This window comes from Muscardinus avellanarius (assembly GCF_963383645.1).
Source record: "Muscardinus avellanarius genome assembly, chromosome: 7".
Lineage (NCBI taxonomy): Eukaryota > Metazoa > Chordata > Mammalia > Rodentia > Gliridae > Muscardinus > Muscardinus avellanarius.
This window is the reverse complement of record NC_137793.1, coordinates 29,254,740-29,281,422: the sequence shown is the minus strand read 5'-3', so window position 1 is coordinate 29,281,422 and position 26,683 is coordinate 29,254,740. Positions and strand designations below refer to the sequence as shown.

General features: G+C 40.0%; 1 protein-coding gene across 5 annotated transcripts in view; it reads left to right on the top strand.

The window, feature by feature from the left end:
- PPP2R2B (protein phosphatase 2 regulatory subunit Bbeta) overlaps positions 1 to 26,683 on the top strand; it is a gene marked incomplete at both ends in the record, with an annotated part of 520,202 nt that overhangs the window by 387,964 nt on the left and 105,555 nt on the right. For all 5 annotated transcript variants that reach the window (XM_080698198.1, XM_080698199.1, XM_080698197.1 and 2 more), the window contains 2 exons: positions 11,850 to 11,947; positions 15,062 to 15,227. In XM_080698198.1, coding sequence (XP_080554324.1) covers positions 11,850 to 11,947; positions 15,062 to 15,227 — 264 coding nt within the window. The remainder of the gene's footprint in view (positions 1 to 11,849; positions 11,948 to 15,061; positions 15,228 to 26,683) is intronic.

The window sequence follows — 26,683 nt, the reverse complement described above, 5'->3', positions numbered from 1 at the left end:
TCAAGCTCTTCTCCGGAACTCCAGACTTATATCTCAAACTATTGAATGTCTTTACTTATAAACCTATCACATGCTTAAAACTGAACATCTATTCTTCTCCTGTTTCACCCACAAAAAGGCCTGCTTTGCCCACAAAATTACCAACCTCTGCAACACAATTCCAACATACCATTTGCTAAGGGCAGAAACCTTGGGCTTATTCCTCTCCCTTTTTTTTTCTATACCCTGTAATCAATCCATCAGTCCATCGGCAAATCATGACAGGTCACTCCTCAGCCCATTGTCCAGAATGTGACCACTTCTCTCGACCCTCACAGCGAGCATCTTGGTCTGAGCTCTGCCATCCGTCACCTGGATCATCCCAATATCATCCCTGGTTCCGCCTTGGCTTTCTACAGTCTGTTCTTACGCTATAGCAAACTCATTCTTGCAAAACCATATCCCCTCCTCTATTCAGTAATCTCCCAATGCCTTCTGTTTTATTTTTCTAAAATTGCGTATGGTGCAGATGTACGTAACAAAGTTTACTGTTGTAGCCTTGTTCAGGTGTGTGGTCTGTGGACATGGAGCTCATTCGCTTTGCTGTGCCCATTGCACCTGTAGTAATAGCCAAAGGGCTTGCTGTGGTCCACAGGACTCATTTATCCCACTTCATTTTCTCCTCATTCGTCTTTGTCTAGCCACCTGGTTCCTGGACACCCCTGTGCTTCCACTGTCTCTTCTGTCTGGAACATTCTTCCTATATAGGGACCCTTCTACCTCTTTCAGGTCTGCTCACAAACCTTTCACAACCTCCCTATTTAAACCACAGCTTCCTCCAGCCTCCAGCATGCATTTCTCCTTAGCTCTATTTTTCCTCCTAGTCTATAACATACACTGTAATTTATTATATATGTGCATTATTGCCTTTTCTATACAACTAAAATATGAGTCCCACATGGACCCATATTTTATCTGTTTCACTCATTGATCTATCTTCAATTCCTAAACACATATTACTGCATTCAATGATTATTTGTTGAGTGAATAAATGGATTCATGAATGAATCTACTGACAATGAGTCTTTCCTGATTTTCCTACGTTTAATATTCTCCTCAGTCACTAAACCGCATGAACTGCATTTGACTTCCCATTAAGTCAAATAAAATGGATTTTCTAAGTTCTCAATTGTCAGTAGATAGAAAAAAAGATAGGAGCCATAGATGTGTCCTATAGAGCCTTTGTTTCATGAGTATTTATGAAAGGTTGGGTCTTTCTTGCTGGTGGTAAAAATCCCCTTTAGCTTCTTCGTTCTCTGCTTTACTGTTTACCTACTATGTGACTGGTATTGCTTTTAGTGTTTAAAATATACCAGCTACTCCTCTGATAGAGAACTAATATCTATAATCAAAAAAGAACTTAAGACTTAACATTAAAAATCCCAATCAAGAAATGGGCAATTGAACTAAATACACACTTCACAAAAGAAAAAATACAAATAGTCAATAAAAGAAAAAATACAAATAGTCAATAAATATATGAAAAAATGTTCAACGTCACTAGCAGTCAGAGAGATCTGGGGTCATCTAACCCCAGTTAGAATAGCAATCATCAAGAAGTCAAACAACAATAAATGCTGGCAAGTATGTAGGGAAATAAGAACCCTTATACACTGTTGGTAGGATTGCAAATTAGTGCAGCCACTATGATCAGGATGGCAATTCCCTAGAAAACTGGGAATGGATCCAGTATATGATCCAGCTCTACCACCCCTTGGTATCTTTCCAAAAAGACTGAAATCAGAATACTACAGTAATACATGCATATCCATGTTTATAGCAACACAATTTATAATAGCCAATTTATGGAACCAACTTAGGTGTCCATGAACACATGAATGAATTACAAAATTATAGGATATAAAAACAATGGAATTCTACTCATAAATAAAGAAGAACAAAATCCAGCCAGACATGGTGGTGCAATTTATAATCCCAGTACTTGGGAGGCTGAGACAGGAGGATTGTGGGTTTATGGTCAGCTACTTAGTGAGGCCCTTCACAACTTAATGAGACCCTGTTTCAAAGTAAAAACTAAGGTTAGCTTGGAGGTAGAATGTCCCTGGGTTCAATCCCCAGTACCACACACACACCAAAAATAGAACAAAATCATGTCATTTGCAGGTACATGGATGGACCTGGAGAAGATTATGTTAAGTGAGATTAGCCAGTCACAGAAAGTGAAGGATCATACTTTTCCTCTACTGTGTGGAAAGTAGGGAGCAATTGGGATACCAGAGGAACTTACATAATGGAGAAGAAACTCCAGTGGAGCAACAAAGATTGTCTGGGGTGGGGGGCAGGGAGAATTAATGAAAGAAACACTTTCATTGACAATATGTCCATATGTGGAAATACCAATACTAATCTCAATATCATGTATGGAGAAAAGGAGGGACTGAGGAGGGAGTTCCAGGGCAGCTCACCAAGTGCTGTGTGCATGTGTTTCCCCATCACTCTGAACTATATTATGAGACTACAAGGCACCAACAAAAATATATTAACAGAGAAGATAGCAGTTTAATTTGTATGTGTGTATATGTATGTATATGAATGTGTATGAAATTACCGATGCCATTCTCAATGACATGTTTGGGGAAGAGGATGGAGGAAGAGTGGGGTTGAGGGAAACACACCAAACAGTCTCTGCATGTATATTCCTATCACTCCATACCTTAGTATGGTGTGTAATTACAATGCACCAACAGAAGTATCGTATATACATATATATGTTATACGAGAGCAATATTACCAATATTAGTAATATTGCATAATAACCTTTAAAACATCAGAACTTCTAGTTAGAAACGTGAAGGAAAGTGATTAAATCCTCAGCTTTTCTTCCACTGGTACATTTGACCCTAACATTTTCCATTTTATATGCTAAGACTATTGAAAACCATCATAAGAAAACTGGTCTTTGCCCTCTAAACTGAGGGCTCCTGACGATAAGGACCAGTTTAATCTGTTTTGTTTTGTTTAATGATATCTTTGTGCCCAGCCCAATGACATGTGACATGATGATATCATTAAAGTCCTTTTATCTCAGATATACTTGCTCAAAATTCACTGGAATATCTTATTGTCACCTCCCTGCCCTCTCCCAGAGAGCACTCTCCCTTGGTCATCTTTCTTCACTAACCAGTGGCTTTCCCTTCCTATGATTCATAGGACTCCTAACATCCTGCCAAAGCTACAATCACTGATCAGTCTATCTGATTCTAACAACACCACATACTCATTCCAAGTAAGAATTTCTTCTTGCCTCACACCCCTGAAGAAAATTTTGTGTACATCCATCCAGCATGAATATTTTGTGTATTGATACCCTTTTTAGGGCGACTCATTCTCTGCATGCTGGTCTACTTTGGTATTGGCTTTCATTCCACAGTCCATTAAAAAGAAAACCTTCAGAAGCATCAGTTATTTGCTGAGACACTCAGCTACGCACTGAGACTTCCATGATGAAGAACTTTGTTGAGTTTACAGCTTAAGGGGGGAGATAGGCATCTACAGCGATTCTAATTCTGTTGTGATATGTGCTAATAAGATATGTGCTAATGTGATATGTGCTAATGGTAAGATATGACAACTTTCATGGGTTAAGTAAGGAACATCATACAAGGAGCTGTTTCTGGCTCAGGGGCAGTAACCTAAGGTGTTCCTAAAAAAGTGACATTTGATAGCTGGGCACGGTGGTGTACGCCTGTAATCTCATTACTTGGGAGGCTGAGACAGGAGGATCTCAAGTTCAAGAACAGCCTCAGCAACTTAGCAAGACCCTGTTTCAAATTAAAAATAAAAAGAGCTGGGGGTACACCTCAGAGATGTATGCCCCTGGGTTCACTCACCAATATCACAAACACACAGAGTGATATTTGCACAAATTTCAGGAATTTCGGCTTCTACAAAGCAGACACCAGGCCTTGCTTTAGAGCATCTGGCACGGCAAAATTTCTGACCAAAGATGTGCCAAATAAATGCCATATTAAGCTGAGTTTGGTGGCACAGTGCCCCACAGACATTAGCGCTCTCTCGTTTGGGATTTGAAGTCCCACTCACTTTGAGGTCACCAATAACTGTCCCATATTGTGCAGATAATAGATCCGAATGGTTGACAGAATTTGTATCATCTGAGCAGTTAATTACTCCTCTCTTTTTTGAAAGAGTGGGTGACAGATGGCAGACACCTTGAGAGCAGATTCCACTGTAAACCACACAGGCACATAGACAAGTCTGGACGGCAATCACTTTCCAACTGGATTTTTCTGTACTTAGAGACTTTTAAGACTCTTCTGCCCTTTGGGCACATTTTGTTCCCACTACTACAGGAGCAAAAACTAGGTTTCTGTGTTGCGGAAACATGTTTTGAATAAAAGACACTCTCCATCAGCCTGCCTGCCCCTGGGTAGCCTTAGACCAGAGCAGTGCTGGGGATTGGTCATCCTGGGGAAACCATGTGCATTTTAGTGAGAACAGCATGACATCCATTACTCACCTGCTTCCTACCATCTGGATTGTCACAGCTCAGCAAGCATGGTGGGCTTCCTGCATATTAGCAGGGAGAGCTGGCCTCCTAAAGAGGGTGTGGCCAGGTCCCTTTGAAGTCATAACTTTCTAATGGACATCATGAGTAAATTGGAATGGGCATTCTACTGCAGTAAGCTGCTTTCACGTTTGAATGGTTGAAAAATAGCTCACCATCTCCACCAAAGGAAAAGGAGGAAGTACAAATAAGTAGGAAGGAAAATTGGCCGCGTGGTAGAGTGAAATGAAAACACGCGTGTGAGAGTCAATGGAAGGAGATTGCAGGGCAAGGAAACATGTTTTTGCAAATCAACACACAAGGATGAGCAATCCCGTGCAAAAGACTGTGAGGGAAACCAATGTAGCAACATGTCTGTCAGCATGCATTGAGATTCAAATAACAGAAAATCTAATACTGTATAACGAATCCAGACAAGGAGTGTCCTCAGCTAGGTTTTAGTTGTTCAATGACGTCATTGAAGAAATTGTCCCTTTTTTTTTTCTATCTGCATACTTAGCCTGTTAGCCTTTGAAGGACCTCAGTTTTGATAACTTGTGGTCCCAGAATGGCTCCTACAGCTTCACATGTCATTAAAACATTACCACAAGAAGATAAGAAATAAAGGGTAGTCAGTCCCACTAGAAGATCTATCTTCCTGCTTACTTTTATTAAGGAAAAAAAAACTTTTTCCCAGAATTTCTGCCCCTTTCTTGTTTCCCACACAGATTTTTTTTTTTTATGTCTCATTGGCCAAGTCTGGGTCAGAGGGCCAGCCCTCGTCATAAGGGAGGCTAAGGGGCTATCTGGGTTTTTCAGTCTTTACAGCAGGACAGTAGGAGGCTGGCAAGGAAGATGGTATTGGGTAGGAGTCGCCAACCAAGAGTCCCTGCACGGGGCTGGGGAAGTCGTTCAGTGGTAGAGATCTTGCCCAGAATGTGCAAGGCCTTGGGTTTGACCACCAGCACTGAAAACAAAAAGGAAGAAGAAGGATCTCTCCACAGCACGTTACTTGCCATTCAGCACGTTACTTGTGCTACAAGGACACACTGACATTTCGACAGTGCTCACTTCTTCACTGCACCTACAGTTAAACCAGAACAGTTGTGATGAGATCTTGGGAACTGAAGCTACTGGACCTTCTACTTGTTTCTTTTGCATAAGAGGAATACCAGCACCACCCTGAACATAAAGCCAGGATGGTAATTATATCCAAATGAAAGGAAAGGGTTCCATTTCCAAATACCAGCCACTGTTGGGGTAACAGAGGAATCAAATGGATCAGATAGGAAGTATGTATTACAGGAAATAATAGTAGTGTTGCTATTGCAGGCATAGGACGCACAGAGTATGTGTTGCCTCTTGTTGGACCATAACAAGGTTCACCATACTGCCTATTTTTGTGGAAAAATGTTTGATGCACTATTTCAGTTATCAAAACTCATAAAAAAAAAATGGATCCTCACTTGAGATTTTGCACCAAGACCCAAGAAAAAGACCACAGTTTTATGCAGATGGGAGGAATGACTGTAATCCCTCTGCTGTTTCATTGAACTCCAGAACTATTGACAGTCTAGCTAGAAGCTCCTGTGCAGGATGAGAAGGATTCACGTGGTTCCTCCCTGAGGTCCCTGTCACACACATTGCCAGTACCTCTACCCTAACTCCCCACCTTTGTACTAGGGATGGAACCATGGAACCCAGGGCTTACATACGCCAGGCAAGTGTTCTACCACTGAGCTATACCCCCCAGCCCCATACACTGCCAACAGACCAAGGCACAACAACCTAGAAGTGACCCCCCTCTCCCAGATTCTCCTCCACACAAACCTGGCATCTGCCATCATCTCACCACTGCCATCCCCTATGAAGCCTGTTGTCTACCTTTGATGATATCCTTGTCCTAGCGATTGACATAGAACACCACCTAAAGCCAACCAGGAATAGGGCCAAGCACCAAGCAGGCAGAACTACTCAGCTGATACAAGTGGGGTAAAGGGCTTGATACTGCTGTCATCTCCCAAATGTCTCCTAAGTGAAAGATTAAGTATGAAGACTAGATTGCATTTCCTTTCATTTCCATCCATATGGTGGATTTTAAGGGGCAGTGCTGGTCAGTCAGATGGCATTCCATCCATGGACTTGGGGTTCAGACCCTCTCTGTCTAAACTGAGGCATGTATCAAAACATCACCCTGCTGGGTGCACTAGGCATGACAATCATCCAGTGCCTGCCTCGACCTGACCCTCTGGTGCTGGACTCCAGGCCAGCACGGTGCTGCAGGAGACCAGGGTGCAAACTAGGGGTTCTCTCCATTTCATTCAGCCTCACACTCACAGGAATACAATTTCGAAGTGAATATCTGTTATTCAGGCAGAGACTTTATGTATGAAATTACTGGTCCAGAGCTTTTGTAGGACCCTGAGATTGATTTTTAAGAGGAAAAACTCAGTCTTAACAGCGCCTCTTGAACTATAGAAATGGGTTACTGGGCCACTGTTTTGTGGAAACCAAATCAGCATGAATACATATAAAACAGGGTGAATCTCATGCTATTCAGGGTTTCCTTTAAAAATCATGTTAAATATGGTTGACCTCTATTGCTGTTGGGGCTTTTGTTTCGGAGTCAATGTCCACTTTATCCACATCCATATAGAACAGAGGAAAAATGTTCAAGATTACAGTTTCTTGCTCAGTGGTATGATTGGGCTAACACTGAGTTGTCATATAAACTTTTAACTTAAGGGTGAAAGTCATGTTGAACTTGAAGAATGGATTCCTGTTGATCACAATTTGAGATGTTACTGTCTCTCAGTTTGCTTACTCGGCATTTCCATTTACTCTTTGTTCACAAAAGTTCTTTTGTTTCAAGTAGCATGTATTTTGCAATTTAGACTGTCCTATCTAACAGCACTTAACAAGACACAAGAATGTGTGCATCAAAAGTCTCCATATCTTGCCATTGGAATGTTGCGGTGACTCATGGTTTTTAAAAATACTCTTGGTGCATTATGGTCCTGCATCGTAATGCAGTTCATGGTTATAGAGACATACATGCACACCGCACTTGGTGGCTTTCTCCTGGTTCCCTCCCCGCTCCACCTCTCTACCATACATGATACCGAAATTGGCATTGGTATTCTTGCATACATACATAAAGTCAATGGCAGTCTTGCCTTCATTAATTCTTCCTCTCCCTCCCCTAGACAACCTCCTTCACTTCAATGGGGCTTCTCCTCCATTCTCGAATATCCCTCTGATGTCCCATTTACTCCCTTGCTTCCATATATGAGAGAAAACATAGATTCATAGATTTTCGTATCAATTATTGAACAGTCAGAGATGAAGATATGCAGAGATGGATGGGGCAGCAAATTATTCCAGTTATACCTACCAGCTTAGCAATGAAAAAATGAGTCCGAAAGCATGAAAGTTCAAACAGGTATTAACTCAGAAACGTATATGCTCTGAAAGGAGGTAGACTAGCACTTGATATAAATATAAACAACCTCATTTTCAAACCAACTGGCTGGGAAGATTAAAAGTAAAGTCTTTGCAAGAAGAATAAAGAATTTTAGAATCCTTACATGCCAATCATCCTTTCTCTTGCAGTTTTTTTGTTTGTTTGTTTGTTTGTTTGTTTGTTTGTTTGTTTGGTGTGATACTGGGGATTGAACCCAAGAATGCTTTATCACCAAGCCCTTTTTTATATCACCACCCCTTTATTTATTTTCTTATTTTGAGCCAAGTTCTCACTAAGTTGCTCAGGCTGGCCTCGAGCTAGTGATCTCCCTGCCTCAGCCTCCTAAGTAGCTGTGATTCTTACAGATGTGGGCCACTGCACCCTGCTCTTGCAAGGTTCTTGAGGAAGCTGGTTGAAAATAACAGCACTTAGAAAGTAGATGGAATATGTCTAGTATATAGGGCTATGTCTAATACTCCATAACGCAGAATTCAAATAACACTGGCTGAAATCATCTGACTCAGACCCGAGCTGAATCTAACCTAGCTTTGACCTGTCTGGCCCTCAAAGTAGAGACATTTTTCAGAGGGTAAGCGGAAGAACAATGTACTGTTGTTCCTGGGAAAGCAAGTTTTTGTTTAGTTGTTGTTGTTGTTGTTGTTGTTGTTTTTGTTGTTGTTGTTTCTTTTTTGTGGCACTGGGGACTGGAATTGAACATTCTATCTCTGAGCTACACCCCCAGCCCTATTTTTTATTCTTTGTTTTTTTCTAGTTATGGGGGTTGGAGCCCAGGGGCACTGTACCTCCAAGCTACACCTCCAGCCCTATTTTTTTATTCCTTTTAGTTTTGAAACAGGGTCTCACTGAGTTGCGAAGGGCCTCGCTAAGTAGCTGAGGCTGTCTGCAAACCACCATCTTCCGGTCTCCGCCTCCCAAATGCTGGGATTACAAGCGTGTGTCATTATGCCTGGCTTATTCCTTATTTTGAAATAAGGTCTCACTAAGTTGCAGAGGGCCTCACTAAGTAGCTGAGGCTTGCCACAAACCCACAATCCTCCTGTCTCAGCCTCCCAAGAACTGAGATTACAAGTGTGCACGAACATACCCAGCTGAAAAGCAACTTTTATTTCCCTTGGCAACTGAACTTGGAAACTCTACTTAACTCCTTCTTGTGATGCTCAACTTCATCAAGAGGAAAAGGGCCAGCTTTTAGTTTTAAGGACCCAGCAACTCCCTCAGAACTCCAGAGTTTTGTGTTAACCGCACTTCCCAGTGGAACAGTGTAAACTGCATATAAGCAAAACCTTAAAACTGAACCGTAAGAGATGAAAGTGCTGTTGTTAACCACTGGCCTGGTCGCTCAACAAACCCCTCATCATCATCCCTAATACCCATTCTCTCTGGGAAATGTTAGTGTTTGAGCAGTTTGAAATCCTTGACTCATTCCTTAGTGTACTTGACAAAAGCCCTAATGTGAAAAGAAACAGCCATATACTACTGCTTTAGATCCTACCCAGCTTAGGAAGTCTATGTATAATATTTTGCTTACTACCCACTGAAGAGCTGGAAGCAGTAACTAATGTTAGCACACCCCAGCACTGGATACTCTTTAATCAGGAAATTCCAAAGCAACTGCAAAACATTACACAGTTGCTTTCCCTGCTCTAAGTAGGAGAGTATTTGCTAAGATGCACAAGCCATAATGAACATACTTCACTTATGGGTTCCCAGCCATACTGGACATTTTTCCTCAGCTCATGGGCACCTGTTACAGAGATGGGCCTTCTAAAGTTATAGTAAGAGTTTAGCAACCGATAAATTTTTAAAAAAGAGTTTATTTTGGGTTTTCTTAAGCTTGATTCGTTGAAGGGGTATTCCTGAGAAAAAAGGCCTGAATGCCCCTTTTAGATCCTCAACCCAGAATGAGGCAGCCTTTTCTGAATGAAGACTCTGTAGGCCATAGTCATAAACTGGAAATCCACAAACCTTATTCAATCTAAAGACAAAATTTTTTTATTGTCATGATGTGGGGAAAAAATTAATCGCCAGTATATAAAACGTAAGAGATATTTCTAAGTAAAAATCTAAACCTCCAGTTTCTTCAAGAAATGAAAACAAGCTATCCATGGTGGCACACACTGTAATCCCAGTACTTGAGAGGCTGAGATGGATAGATCACAGGTTCAAGGACAGCCTTGGCAACGCAGAGACCCTGTTTCAAAATTTAACAAAATTAAAAAGAGCTAGGATGTAGCTGGGAGGTAAAACGCCCCTGGGTTTGATCCCCAGCTTGAAAGAAGAAAGGGAGAGAAGATGGATCAGCTAACACATGCAATATTTCATTGCCCATTAGCCATTTGTCCCTTTCAAAGGGACACAGCCCGTTTAGTTTGTCTGGATTACTCCATCTACATTACTTTGGACCATATAAGCTTTGAATTTGTTACCTGTAGGGTCAGTTATCTGGGGAGGCCAAATCGAGAAATCATGAATTGTTAATAAAATGTGCCCAGCTTGAAAGTGACTAAGATTCCTTATTATTTTTACTTCTGCACAAAGAATGACCATTCGGGAGCATTGTCGTATATGGAAAGACAGAAACTACATATAAAGTGGTGAATTTTACACTACTTACCTGAATAAATCAGGCATACAAAGAAAATCCTGAACCGATTATTTAAAAGTAAGACGAAATCTGAATTATTCAGGGGTAATTGCCTTAGTTTTCCACCTCACTGTTTCCTCTTTGCTTTTCTTATATAGACATAATCTTTGGAATATTCCTCAAAGGCCATGGTCATAATTCCCCAGCCTCTTTTTTTTTGTAACTCATTTGCACTCTTGGTAGCAATTGTTAGAGCTCTGCAGGGGAATAATTGCGGGGGAATTAACCTCTGACATGTTTCTAAAAATAGCCCTAATAAATCCAATCATAGGTAATTTACCTGTCCGTGTTCCTCTGGGGGTAACCAGCATTGAAGAAATATTTGGCAGGATGGCATTCCTTTAGCAATTGTCTGTGATTTCAGTCCAGGGTACCTGTGCCTTTTCACGGTTCAGACAGAGTACTGATTGCCCTTTCCCCTCTGACCTCGTGACCTTGTTTTCTCTGTACCCTTCTCCTAGTGTTGGAATAAGGCTGGGCTCTTCCAGAAGGATGTATTGGGCTCACACCAAAAGGTGGAGCTTGTGTGACGCTGGGGCATCTGCGGTCCATCCATCCCCAGACTTCCCAGTGATCTCTCTGTGTCCTGCTCCTCTGCTTGGGCACCAGAGCTTCGGGCGTTGGGCATCGCACCCGCATCAGCTCAGTCCTCAGCCCTGATTGGATCCTCCCCTGCTGAAATCCAGGAAGGGGCTGAGTTTTTTCAGAAATTTTCAAGGAAAATTGCCATTTCCATAAGCCATAAAGAAATTCAGTTCCAAGAGCTAAAAGAGCGATGTATGCGTATACACCTCTACCATCTTGTACTCCATTAAGATGTATGACTACAATGCACCAATAAGAAAATAACAAAATTTTAAAAAGAAATTCAGTTTACTTAACCCAAACAAAATGGTCTGAACAGGCTTTTCCCTTTTGTTCTTCCAAGATGGCCCAAGAGACCGCAGTGCAGTGTGGGTCCCCAGGAAATTTACTTTCCTGGTGCCACTTCTAGTGGCACTTAAAAAAAAAAAAAAAAACAGCACAGAAAATCCTTGTAAATTCCACTGCAAAGACAAAGCCCTAAGCCTTTAAATGCACAGAAAAGTATGTCTATTATCTATCCTTTCAAAGTAAGTGCACAGTTACTTAAATTGCCTTTGTCTTCTTCTTTTCAGCTGACATTATCTCTACGGTAGAATTCAACCACACTGGAGAACTACTAGCGACAGGGGACAAGGGGGGTCGGGTTGTAATATTTCAACGAGAGCAGGAGGTAAGTGGCAGCGAATGTGAAATGCCCATTTCTTTTTTTAAAGGGGGCCTCCTACTGTTTCTTAATACTCATGTGTAGCCCTTAACCTTGCTGCTTTGCTTGCAAACTTAAAACTGATAAAAAGTCAGTCACACCCAGGGTTTCACACTGGGCTCACAACAGCGCCTTCAAAGAGGGCTTTTTGTGAGTGTGGCCTTCTCCTTGCAAGCCTGGGTGGTCCACGAGAAAAAGGCCCTTGATTCTCATCTGACCTGGGAAGTACCGTGGGTGCTTACTGAGTAAAATTCTTCCTTTTGTTCTGGGGTTTGTCCTCCAGCTATTGGAATCCAGTTCCCCTTCATTTCAGATACTGTCAGAAGAGGTAAAAGGGAAAAAAAATAGCTTTATTTGCCAATAGATGTGAAGAGGACAAGTTGGATCGGTAGCAAAAGGGTATGCGATCCCGCAAAAAAAAAACGACATCTCAGCAAAGCATATGCCATGTGCGTTAGTACAGGTGATGTGAAGGCCCCTGGAGCACTCGTTCCAAGCAAGGGTTCTAACTTCTGGCCAATCTCAAAAAGCCCACGTCTTGAGACCTGAGTTCCACTAGGAATTGTCTCTCTTTTTCATATAAATTGGGTTTTTGGGGTTTTTTTTTGTTGTTGTTGTTTTTTTTTTTTTTTTTTTTTTTTTGGTGTCTGCTTCTATTTTGTCAGAATGGAATTATGGCCCAATTTGATTTCCCTGTCGTCCCCTGGCACCGTGTTGGAGCTTCCAGCAGGCTAGGCCATGTTCTAGGAGCTCTCCCATCTGCCACTGCCTGCCTCTGAGATTCACCGGGCACTCAAGAAGCGCCAGGACGGCGTCACAAGAGACTTCCCTAGCAATTTAATGCCTGCTTTGTGCCTCAAAGCCATTTGCATTACTCCTCCCCTCAAAAAAAAAGGAAAACCTCATTTAGAGGTGATATATTTGGTAATTGCACATTATTTGCAATTAATTTCTATAAGGGCATCATAATCCCTCGGGGTTCTGTATAAATTCAAGTGCTCAGCATTAAATCAGGCACCCAGCCTATTGTATTGGCCTTGGAAACGTGAAAATGTGGTTGGCAAGTAGGAACTAATAGCTCTTCGTGACCTGGAATTTTTCCTGCTTTTCCAGAGCTGCCTAGTGCTAATTGGTCTGGCACATGCTGTACACACTTGACAGTCTGATTTGGATGGTAGGAAATCAACACTCGTAAATTTGTCGTTAAGGTGGACTTGCTATCTGTGCAAGTGAACAGGACAGCAGCAAGTATGTCCGCATTTACAGTCCTCTGAAAAGCAATTTCCAAACGTTCCTTCTCCAGTTTCAAAATAATTCCAAGTAGGTTCACAGTGATGCTAAAGAGGAAGCGGCGTAGCTGCTCAGCATAACTTACCCAAAGGCGGGTTGTTGTGAGTAATATTCTACCCAGCATTTCCATTTGCTATTTATAGGGTTCACTGAAATGTTTGGGAAGCCTGATTCACTAATGGAATGATAAGGGCCACATTTTCCAAAGCCGGGTAGTTTTAGTCACTGGAAAATAAATGTCCATGAGGATAGAGAGCGTGCAGCTAAGTACTTAGCTTTGCCGGGTCTGTGGATTCAAATGCATGCTAAACCTGACAGGCGGGGACACTTGATGTGACATTGTTTGGGGCAGCCAGCTTTCGACTTTTGTGGGCGACCTCTTCCGGTGAGTTTTTTGAGGAGCCCATCTCCAGAGAGGCTGCTCACGGAACCCCACACCCACACAGTACGCTCACACCAGGGTTCAGCATCATCCATCACTCATCAGAAAGTTGAGGTGCAGCTGTGAATGATCTGTATCTATATAGGAACACGGTTTTTATTTTTTTAAACACAAACTCTAAATCTAGTCTTTTATTAATAGTTAAGCTTTTTATAACAAATGTTTAATAAGACACGGATTTGAATTTTTGAACAGTTTTCCAGAGCCTCAATCTCAAAGCTATTGGTAATAGAGTCACAGAATACTGGAAATAACCCTCCTTCTCTCTCCCCACTCCTGCTCTTTCTCTAGCACCCTCTTTTTCCTTTTCTTTCCCTTTTTTTTTCTTTCTCTTGGCTCTCTCTGCAGACCTTTGTACTTCTTTGCCTTTGTACTTCTTTCTCTCATCTTTTATTCAGTTCCTGCCATTTGCTCTTAGCACGATTAGTACCAGAGGAGAGCCAGAGGTAAAGTCTCATCATGCTTTAATGATACAGACGGCAACTCTGCTCCTGCCTATGTTGTACTCCTTGGAAGGGAGGGAGGGGGCTCTAATGCCCAGTCTGCCCCTCATGAGCTATGCGACCTTGAAGAGGTTATTTAGTATCTCTGAGCCTCACTTGTTCATTTTCCTGCCCTGCCTCAGAGTGGACCAGGTAAGATCTTAAACGTCCAGTGCCCACAAAGTAAGAGATGGAAGTTATGGTGGTACAACTTTATCCTCTCTGTAAGGGACTGATACAGGTCTGTGTGGGCATCATCTTTCAAAGGGTGTCTGAAGTATTTGTTGGGATGCAAAAAGAAAACAAAACTATCTATGTAGATTTTAAGATCTTGTCCTATATGCTGGGCGTGGTGGTGCACGCTTGTAATCCCCGCACTTGGGAGGCAGAGACAGGAGGATCGTGCTGGTTCGAAGCCAGCCTTGCTGGTTTAAGAGACCCTGTTTCCAAATATATATATAAAATAGGTCTGGGAGTGTAGCCCAGAGGTAGAAGGGTTTCCAGGAACCCCAGTACCACCAAAAAAAAAAAAAAAAAAATCTTGTCCTATGTTAATTTTTGTATATAATGTTATGATATAAACCATATACTAGTGCTGACGTTTATTATATGGCTTATAAGAGAATGCTTGTATATGGGAGGTACAAGCATTTGCCCACAGGTCGTATGATCAAAAGCTTTGGGGCCACTGAGCTGAAATAGGACATGTGGCCTTCATATTCCTGGTCTCACACTGTCACAGCCAGCCCATCCTGTACTCCAGTGACTCTGCTCAAAGGAGGAAGATTTTAAAAAAGGAATTGGTGAATTTGCAGTTGGCTTCCATGATTTAATCTATTGTGTTTTATTTTATTTTTCTTCCTACAGAGTAAAAATCAGGTTCATCGTAGGGGTGAATACAATGTTTACAGCACATTCCAGAGCCATGAACCCGAGTTCGATTACCTGAAGAGTTTAGAAATAGAAGAAAAAATCAATAAAATAAGATGGCTCCCTCAGCAAAATGCAGCTTACTTTCTTCTGTCTACTAATGGTATGTGGAGGCGATTTTTCCTGTTTGGGATTTTCAGAGATAGGATCAACCAACCGTGTCGGTCAATCTCTTTTAGGCTCTATACCTTGTGGGCTGTTGAAAAACTTCAAAATCGCATGTGCACAATACTTGGCAGAGTACCCAGCACACACACACAGCTGGCCCTCCATGAATAGTAGCTATTCTTTTTACAAATATCAAATTCATGACCCAATTATGTGTAACCATTATCTGTAGTTTTCAATGAATGTATATTATTTGCAGGGTTTTGTTTTGTTTTGTTTTGTTTTTTTTTTTTTTTTTTTTTTTTTTTTCTTTTTATTTTTTATTGGTGCATTGTGTCATACATCTTTTTTTTTTTTTTTTTGACGTGACAGAACCAAATTAGGCTTTATTTACACAACTAATACATACAAGGTATCATGTTGTATGTCCTGTGAGGGGCATAAATAATATCGTTCATGATTTAACTACATGAAGCCTACCAACTCATTTGAAAAGAAAAAATAAACTTTGGGGATTGAATCCAGGGGCATTCTACCTCCAAGCTGTAACCCCAGCCCTTTTTTATTTTTTACTTTAAAATAGGTCTCACTAGGTTGCTGAGTCTCACTGTGTTGCTGTGGCTGTCCTTGAACCTGCAATCCTCCTGTCTCTACTTCCCAAGCACTGGCATTTTCCACCATGCTCAGCTTACATTTTGTTTTCTTTTGTCCTTTTTGTGGTACTGGGGATTTAACCCAGGGGGGTTTCAACCACTGAACTACACCCCCAGCCCTATTATATTTTTTTATTTTGAAACAGGGTCTCACTAAGTTGCTGAGGACTTCGCTGATTTGCTGAGGCTGGCCATGAACCTGAAATCCTTCTGTCTCAACCTCTCAAGTACCAGAATTACCAGCATGTGTCACTACATTGGTTCCCATTTAGTTTTTTTTTTAATTTTTTAATTTTATTTTATTGGTGCACTGTATTCATACATCATAGTGGGATACAAACTTTTGTAGACATACATGCACACATCGCCCAGTCAGCCCCCAAATGATCCCCACCCCCTTCTCTCCCCATCCCTCCCTCCCATGCTTGGCTTAGTGGTTGACATCTAGTATTATAGCAATTTATCCAAAATTAAAAATGATAGTCTCACATAACAGTTTCATTTGTCTGATACCAAGCTTTTGATGACTTAAAGATAACATTTCAATATTTCTTTTTGCTTTCTTTCTTACCAGAGAATATTTTTTTCTTTTTTTTAGGTGAAACTATCATATATTTATTTTTCAGAAAAAAATCTATCCTGATATGGAATATGGACTCTAGATACCCAAAACAATCTCAAAGCAAAAACAAAGCTAGAAGATGTATATTTTCTGATTTCAAACCATATAAAGCTACAATAATTGAAACAGTGTAGTACTGTTCTAAAGGCAGATATATAGACCATTGGAGTTAAATACAAGCCTAGCGCTAACTTCTTCCCTATATTGTCAAGTTATTTTTTACAAGGTTTCCACGAAGATTTGGTGGTGGAAATAATAATCTTTTAACTAAATATTGTTGAAAAATAATAATTACATGGAAAAGAATAAAATTGGACCCTTACCTAATCCCACATACAAGTATTAACTCAAACTAGATAAAAGACCTAAATATAAATCTTAAGACTATAAACTTTTAGGAGAAAATCTGGGTCATAAAACCTCACAACATTGAAATTGGCAGTGATTTCTTGGATATGATTTCAATGGCACAGGCAACAGAAGAATATACAAACTCCCTAAAAAATAAAAGAAAATATTGTATATCCAAAGACAATGTAAACAGAGTTAAAAGTTACTAATAGAATTGGATAAAATATTTCCAAATGCTATATTTGAAGGTATATTAATATTCCAACTAGAAATCCTAAAAATTAACAACAATAAAGGCAAACAATACAATTTAGAGATAGGTAAAAGACTAACATAAATAATGAATCTCCACAGATAACCAATCTTAGTTGTCTGTTGGATGGAAACTCTTGTTTCTCTGGTTCTGGTGAGTGTTACCTATTTCTTCTTTGTAGTTAATCTCTTTGAGTATTTTCTCTAGCGCTGGTTTTGAAGACATAAATTCCTTCAGTTTCTGTTTGTCATGGAAGCTTCTTATTTCTCCATCTAATTTGATAGAAAGTTTTGCTGGATAGGAAATTTTTGGCTGGAAGTTGTTTTCTTTCAGAGTTTGGAATATGTTACTCCAAGCCCTTCTAGCTCTCATGACTTGGTTTGGGAAGTCTGGAGTGATTCTAATTGGTTTGCCTCTGAATGTCACTTGGCCCTTTGTTTTTGTTGCCTTTAAGATTCTCTGCTTGGCTTCCACATTGGTCATTTTGACAATTATATGGCGTGGGGATCCTCTTCTCGGATCCTGTCTAAAGGGAGTTCTATAAGTTTCCTGGATCTGTGTATCAACCTCTTGCTCTATATTTGGAAAATTTTCTGCTATTACTTCCTTGAAGAGATTGTTGATCCCTTTGGTATCACTTTCTTTTCCCTCCTCTATTCCAATTATTCTTAGGTTAGCTCTCTTAAGATGGGCCCATATTTCTTCAATGTCAGATTCCTGCTGTTGGATATCTTTTTCTAGATTAGAAACTATGCATTCATTTTTGGATTGCTCATCTTCTAAGAGCGAGATTCTGTTCTCCATGTGTTCTAATCGGTTGTTTGTGCTTTGAATTGAGGCCTTTACTTCATTAATTGCATCCTTTATCTCTTTTTGGCTCTCTCTGAGTTCTTTTCGAAGCACCTCTATTATTTCTACAGTTATTTTCCTGATTTGATCTTCTAGAAATCTCTGATTTTCTGTTTTATCAGGTTCTGATGCTGTGGGGTTGTGCACATTCATTACTTCAGTGTTATTCCTCTTTCCCATGATTTCGGAGGTTTGTGCCTTCTCTGGGTTCTTCCCTTGGGTCACAATGGCTTCACTTAAGGTGCTCTGGATCTCGAGTCTGTATTATCTCAGATCCTACTACTCCTTTACTGGGTTGTATCACAGAGTCTCCGACCCAGGGAGTCGATAGAGGCTGCTTTAAACTATGGGGGGTGTCAGGTTGCACGCTCTCCTATGGTGTGATATCTCTGCCGCCACCACCACTCCCTCACTGGGTCAAGTCCCAGGAGGCACAATACTGGGATTTCTCCTCTGTGGCCCGCAATTTGACTCACTGTTCTTGAGTACGTAGATGTAGCTGTACTGGACTCGGTGAATTCACTGCTGCTGCCGCCGCCGGTGGCAATATGGCGCCTCTGCCACGCCCTCGGCCATGAGGCTGGCGTATTTTTTCTTCTCTGGTTTTGATTTCCACTCTGAATCCCGGCAGCGTGTGCTGAGCTCAGCCACTGGGAGCTTTAAATGTTGTCTGCGCCGAAAGATCCCGCCTGGCTGTTCCGCATCGGCTCACCTCGGCTTGCTGTAGCCGTCCGCTGAGTTCGCCGCTGCCGCCGGCAGTATGGCGCTGCTGCCGCGTCCTCGGGCGCGTGTGTCTCCTCTGTGGCTCTGAGCTCTGTTCTCAGTCCGCTTTCTCTCTGGAGCCTGGTGGTTTTTTTGTTTTTCTGGTGATGGTGTTTTCTGGCTATGAAAGGCGCTCTTTTTGTGGTAATGGAGATTGGTTGTTAGCGGGACTCTTAAGCCCCGCTTTTCTCGGTCGCCATCTTCCCGGAAGTCCCTTGTTTTGTTTTTTGAGTGTGACTTCTTAAGATTCACCAAATGTTATTTTGGGAATACATTTCGACAAACTTGACATCCTGTCTCTGTGAGTCTGGCATATTGAGTAGAAGTTATTAATCCCTGAATCTATAAGGAAGATGTCTGTGTGTCTCTCTGTAAAATCAAGTTCTAAACTGTGAGCACAAGTCAAAAAAAGATAGGGACACTACCAAAGAATTGGTCAAGAACGTGTGTCATTCTCTCTCTCTCTCTTACAACTCTTTTATACAATTTGTTGGTGTAGGAGAAGTTGTAAATAGGTCAGAGAGTGATAGAGAGGATGTTGGCAATGGAAAAGAAAGCTAAGGTATATATGTATTCAATAAACAAAATTACTTCCCTCCAGTTTTAAGAACTTAACCCTTGTTCTTAAGAACCTTGCAAGTTCTTAAAACTTTGCTGAAAAAAACTATCTGTGCTCAAACAAGTTTAAAATAAAGTCATAAAGTCTGCTAATATTTTAGCCTAACAATTTAGAGGATTCGTATATGGATATTAAACATCATTTCCCAAGCAAATAAGTTAGAGAGTAATTCATTTCATCTTATGTGTAGGTCTGCGAGGAGTATACATGCAAATGTAAATCAGGAAACAAGGGATTTCCTTTTTACCTACAGCCAACACTTAAAAAGAAAGGAAAATGCTCATCTGTCAAGTGAAAAAACTGCATATATTTTTGCATGTGAAAATTCTTTTTATTTTATATTTAAGACATTAGGCACTACATTTGTTTGCTTGATAGTTTGTTTGGAGATATTGGAGGTTAAACTCAGGGGCATTGTACCTCGAAGCTACACCCCAGTCCTATTTTATTTTGAAACAGGGTCTCACTAAGTTGCTAAGGCTGGCCACCAACCTGTGATCCTCCAGTCTCAGCCTCCCAAGTACTAGGATCACAGGTGTGCAACACAACGCCTAGCTTTGGGCACTATATTTATGTTTTCGTTTTAATAATAGTGTTAACAGTTTAGCCAAGTTTACAGGTTCTACAACAAATAGATTATTCCCAAACTTCACAAGCATATATTGTTTTTAAAGACTAGAAGGAAACACACCAAATGTTCATGATTAATTTTTATTATGAATTATGGATGAGTTTATAAATGTGTTATTTTCATCATTTTAGTTCACTTACCATTTTAATTGTATAAGTTTATACAGTGAGTTATATATTAATATTATGAAAAAATGTTTTCCTAGTACATATGATTACCAAATCCTTCAAATGTAAAGCCTGTGTACAAATCTTCTGAAATAGATGTTTTAGGGTATATTACTTCAACATGACCAGATCTCTAACTTCTATTTTTCTATATTCCAAGTAATTTAATTCTTTCTCATGAACTATATGTATTGTCCTGTTTACTTTTTGCAGCGCTAACTTCTTGGAAGCCAAACCATATGATTTGCTTTCAATTTCTTTTCTATTAAACTTGCTATACAGTTTTCATTCAAAGGCACTGTAGTTTCTACACGACTAGGAATAAAAGAGACTTCTGGTGGTTTTTACTTAATTACTTCCGACAAAAGAAAAGTGTCTGATTATCTTCTCTAGCTACATTATGTTGTATTATGAAATTTAGCCTATTGATTATTGCAATAAAATTCAAAGATGTATTATGTACTTTAGAGGGGGATGGGAAGGAAAGTAAAATGCAATGAAGATTAATTATATAGCATAATGTTCTGTTAATTGAGTTTTTAAATAGTTTTTTGATTAACAAGGATATTATCTTCCCATTTGGGATGCTATTTCATATGCCAACAGCATCTCAAAATGATTCTTATAAAAAAAAATTCCCGTGTTATGTGATTTTCCTTTTTCTACTAATATTGAAGTTGAAACTCCCCCCAAGCCAAATTGGTTAACATTCAAAAATTAATGAAAGACAATTGGAATTACTGTACAAAAGAGAAAATGAAGATAAATGATAAGACTGTGTTTAAAGCTGCCACAAGTGATGATAATCTACTCAGAAAACTATCCGAAAGAAAGAAAAAGCCATTACTCATATAGTCGCACCCACATGGTTCTTGGACTTTTTACCCACAAAGCTTGAAGATACTGAGTCAAGAAAAATGGTGTAATAATAAAGTTAAGAATGACTCCAGGCAGTGCAACCACAGGGAATTGGATTGAATTCTCCATCAATTATCTTTTCTTTTTTAAAAAAAGTGCTTATCTCATTATAATTGAGCATAATTTTTACTTTCTACTAAAATGTGTTTTCAACCTCATCATTTTTATGAATAATAAAATACTCAATTGTAACTCTAGACCTTGAAATATTTGCCATTTGAAAACACATCGCTTCAACCAGCTGTCTACTTCTGCTTTAATGTCTATGATGAGAAAGAGAGGTCTACTAAATTTGTCTTTCTTTCTATGAAAGTGGCACATATTCATTGTAAGAGTTTAGGAAACACAAGAAAGTAAAATAAAGATTACTAGCCGGGCATGGTGGCGCATATTTGTAACAACTACCATTTATGTCTTTTAAAGAAATAAACCAAGGGCCCAGTGTGGTGGCACACACATTTGGGAGATGGAGATCTGAGAATCGCGGTTGGCCGATAACCTCAGCTACTTAGCAAGGACAATTCAGTGAGACCCTGTCTGAAAAAATATAAAGACTAAAAAAATAGGACCAGGGGTTCAGCTTGGAGGTAGAATGACCCTGGTTTCCATCCCCAGTACCACAAAAAAAAAAAAAAAGAAAGAAAGAAAAAACCAAAAGGAAGGCATACATAAATTCTTAACAGAAATGTGATATATTCTACAAACTATTTTGTAACCAATTTTAATTATATAGCATTTAATAACACATATTATTCTAATTGTTACATATTCTTCTAAAATAACATTTTAAATGGCTGTATAGTAGTCCCCTGTATGATTCTTCTCTGGTTTACTAATAAGTCTCTCACTATTGAGCCTTTAATTATGGCCGGGCGTGGTGGCACATGTCTATAATCCCAGTACTTGGGAGGCTGAAATAGAAGAATCACAGGCTCGTAGCCAACTTCAACAACTTAGCAAGGCCCTTCACAACTTAGTGTGAACCTTTCTCAAAAAATAAAATAGTACTAGAGATATAGCTCAGAGGTAGAATGTCCCTGGGTTCAATGCACACACACACACACACACACACACACACACACACACACACACACAAATACATTTCATTTGTTAACAAATTCTCACTACTACAAATTATGCATGCCATAATTTGTTACATAGATTACATATAATTCCCATAAATATATTTATAGATGCTACCTAGCATAGACAAATATATAATTAGGCAAAATACATGTTATTAGTTGTACATATCATATTTGCTAGACATAGTTATATAATTATATGAACAAACATAATGAAAGAATATACAGATAATTTTCATAATAGTCCCTAGGAGAATCAAGGATAATTTTTATATTTATTACCTTCCTGCTCATTTTCTTTTCTTTTCTTTTCTTTTCTTTGTGGTACTGGGGATGGAACCCAGGGGCATTCTACCTCCAACCTATACCTCCAGCCCTATATTTTATATTATTTTTTGAAACAGGGTCTCACTAAGTTGCAAAGGGCCTCACTAAGTAGCTGAGGCTGGCTACGAACCGTGATCCTCCAGTCTCAGCCTTCCGAATGCTGGGATTACAAGCGTGCGCCACCACGCCTGGCTTCATTTTTCATTTTTTAATTACAAAGATACATACCACTTATGGAATAAAAAGAAAGAAAACTATAAAATAAAAATCTGCATATATATGCAGTATTATTATAGGCTTATAAACTCCAAAAAAAATTACCTAGAGGAAATGCTACAAGAATTTATACAAACTGTTTACAGTGGGTTGGCCCTTAGTGAAAGGATTATAAGTGATTTTTACTCTTTGTGCTTTACCTGTGATTTTCCCATTTTTCTGTATTGTAATTTATCATTCATGATAAAAGCATAAGATAGAAATTGCCTTGCAAATGGGATGGGGCACATTTCAAAGCCAAGCAACAGAAAATATTTGATATGAAAATTCACTGGCCGGGCGTGGTGGCGCACGCTTGTAATCCCAGCATTCGGGAGGCTGAGACCTGGAGGATTGCGGTTCGTGGACAGCCTCAGCTACTTAGTGAGGCCCTCTGCAACTCAGTGAGACCCGGTTTCAAAATAAACAATAAAGGGCACTTCCGGGAAAATGGCGACCGAGAAAAGCGGGGCTTAAGAGCCCGCTAACAACAAATCTCCATTACCACAAAATCAGCGCCTTTCAAAGCCAGAAAACAACATCACCAGAGAAACAAAAAAAAATCACCAGGCTCCAGAGAGAAAGCGGACTGAGAACAGAGCCACAGAGGAGATCCTCACGCCCGAGGACGCGGCAGCAGTGCCATACTGCCAGCGGCACCTGCGAATTCACGGGACGGCCACAGCAAGCCGAGGGGAGCCGCTGCGGAACAGCCAGGCGGGATTTCTCGGCGCACAGGGCATCTAAAGCTCCCAGTGGCTGAGCTCAGCACACGCTGCAGGGATTCAGAGTGGAAATCAAAACCAAGAAAAAAAAACGCCAGCCCCATAGCCGAGGGCGTAGCAGCGGCGCCATATTGCCACCGGCGGCAACAGCACCGAATTCACCGAATTCAGTACAGCTACATCTGTGTACTCAAGAACAGTGAGTCAAATTGTGGGCCACAGCAGAGAAATCCCAGTACTGTACTCACTGGGACTTGACCCAGTGGGAGAGGGGCGGTGGCAGAGATATCACACCATAGGAGAACGTGCAACCTGGCACCCCCCATAGTCTAAAGCAGCCTCTATCGACTCTCTGGGTCGGAGACTCTGTGATACAACCCAGTAAAGGAGTAGTGGGGTCTGAGATACTACTGACTCGAGATCCAGAGCACCTTAAGTGAAGTCATAGTGACCCAAGGGAAGAACCCAGAGAAGGCACAAACATCCGAAATCATGGGAAAGAGGAATAATACTGGAGCAATGAATGCTCACAACCCCACAACATCAGAACCCGATAAAACAGAAAATCAGAGATTTCTAGAAGATCAAATCAGGAAAATAACTGTAGAAATAATAGAGGTGCTTCAAAAAGAACTCAGAGAGAGCCAAAAAGAGATAAAGGATGCAATTAATGAAGTAAAGGCCTCAATTCAATTCAAAGCACAAACAACCGATTAGAACACATGGAGAACAGAATCTCGCTCTTAGAAGATGATCATTCCAAAAATGAACGCATAGTTTCTAATCTAGGAAAAAATATCCGACAGCAGGAATCTGATATTGAAGAAATATGGGCCCATTTTAAGAGAGCTAACTTAAGAATAATTGGAATAGAGGAGGGAAAAGAAAGTGAAACCAAAGGGATCAACAATCTCTTCAAGGAAGTAATAGCAGAAAATTTTCCAAACATAGAGCAAGAGGTCGATACACAGGTCCAGGAAACGTATAGAACTCCCTTTAGACAGGATCGGAGAAGAGGATCCCCACGCCACATAATTGTCAAAATGACCAATGTGGAAGCCAAGCAGAGAATCTTAAAGGCAACAAAAGCAAAGGGCCAAGTGACATTCAGAGGCAAACCAATTAGAATCACTCCAGACTTCCCAAACCAAGTTATGAGAGCCAGAAGGGCTTGGAGTAACATATTCCAAACTCTGAAAGAAAACAACTTCCAGCCAAAAATTTCCTACCCAGCAAAACTTTCTATCAAATTAGATGGAGAAATAAGAAGCTTCCATGACAAACAGAAACTGAAGGAATTTATGTCTTCAAAACCAGCACTAGAGAAAATACTCAAAGAGATTAACTACAAAGAAGAAATAGGTAACACACATCAGAACTAGAGAAACAAGAGTTTCCATCCAACAGACAACTAAGATTGGTTATCTGTGGAGATTCATTATTTATGTTAGTATTTTACCTATCTGTAAAGGGTATTGTTTGCCTTTATTGTTGTTAATTTTTAGGATTTCTAGTTGGAATATTAATATACCTTCAGATATAGCATTTGGAAATATTTTATCCCATTCTATTAGTAACTGTTAACTCTGTTTACATTGTCTTTGGATATACAATTTTTTTTTATTTTTTAGGGAGTTTGTATACTCTTCTGTTGCCTGTGCCATTGAAATCATAACCAAGAAATCACTGCCAATTTCAATGTTGTGAGGTTTTATGACCCAGATTTTCTCCTAAAAGTTTATAGTCTTAAGATTTATATTTAGGTCTTTTATCTATTTTGAGTTAATATTTGTATATGGGATTAGGTAAGGGTCCAACTTTATTCTTTTCCATGTAATTATTATTTTTCAACAATATTTAGTTAAAAGATTATTATTCCCACCACCAAATGTTCGTGGAAACCTTGTCAAAAATAACTTGACAATATAGGGAAGAATTTAGCTCTAGGCTTTTATTTAATTCCAATGGTTTATATATCTGCCTTTAGAATAGTACTACACTGTTTCAATTATTGTAGCTTTATATGGTTTGAAATCAGAAAATATACATCTTCTAGCTTTGTTCTTTTTCAAGATCATTGTGGGTACCTAGAGTCCATATTCCATATTAGGATAGATTTTTTTTCTGAAAAATAAATATATAAATATATGATAGTTTAACCTAAAAAATAGAAAAAATAGATTCTCTGGTAAGAAAGAAAGCAAAAAGAAATATTGAAATGTTATCTTTAAGTCATCAAAAGCTTGGTAACAGACAAATGAAACTGTTATGTGAGATTATCATTTTTAATTTTTGATAAATTGCTATAATACTAGATGTCAATCACTAAGCCAAGCATGGGAGGGAGGGATAGGGAGAGAATGGGGTGGGGATCAGGTGGGGGCTGACTGGGCAATGTGTGCATGTATGTCTACAAAAGTATGTATCCCACTATGATGTATGAATACAGTGCACCAATTAAAAATAAAAAATTTAAAAATTTAAAAATTTAAAAAATTAAAATAAAATAAACAATAAAAATAAAAATAGGGCAGGGGTGTAGCTCGGAGGTCAAATGCCCCTGGGTTAGTCCGCAGACCAGCAAAAAAAAAAAAAAAGAAAATTCACTGACTCAGTTTTGCTCAACCACAGCTGATCAGAAGCTAATCAAGAGACTATAAATATAGTCCAGGTTGTGTTTTCTCAACCTAAAAAGCAGTTTTGCATGCAGCAGGATTTCCAGAGAGCATGGGACCAGAGGGGTGTTGGCATATAGATAGTAAGTTCTAAGTCAAGCCCATAGCTAAGAGAAGCTTCTTCACCTTTTGCCCCAGCACAAGCCTGGGAGAGTGTGCAATTCCGAGTGCACAAATAATACCCTGAGCCCACTGGACCAGGCCAAGGGCTGCTCAGATATGTGAAAACAGGGAAGTTTATCTGTTAAATCATTTCCTTGCTGCCAAAAGCACACGGTGTGGTGCACAGAAGTCTTCTGAGGATAAGGCATGTTTTTGACAGCTTCAAAGGTACAGCACTGTGAATTCACATCCCGTTGCTTATAAGGTGCAGAAATTGAGAAGTGGTGGTGCGAAGCCAGATGAGGACAAATGGAGGCAGGAGATGAGTGGGTAGAAGAGAAAGGAAATCCTGCTAAGACAGGGGAGAGATGTGACTTTTCTCTCTTAACAGTAGTGCAGAGAAGAAGCGGGTTGTGTGGATATCGTGGTGGCATGAAGCGTAAGCTGTCAGGGCCAC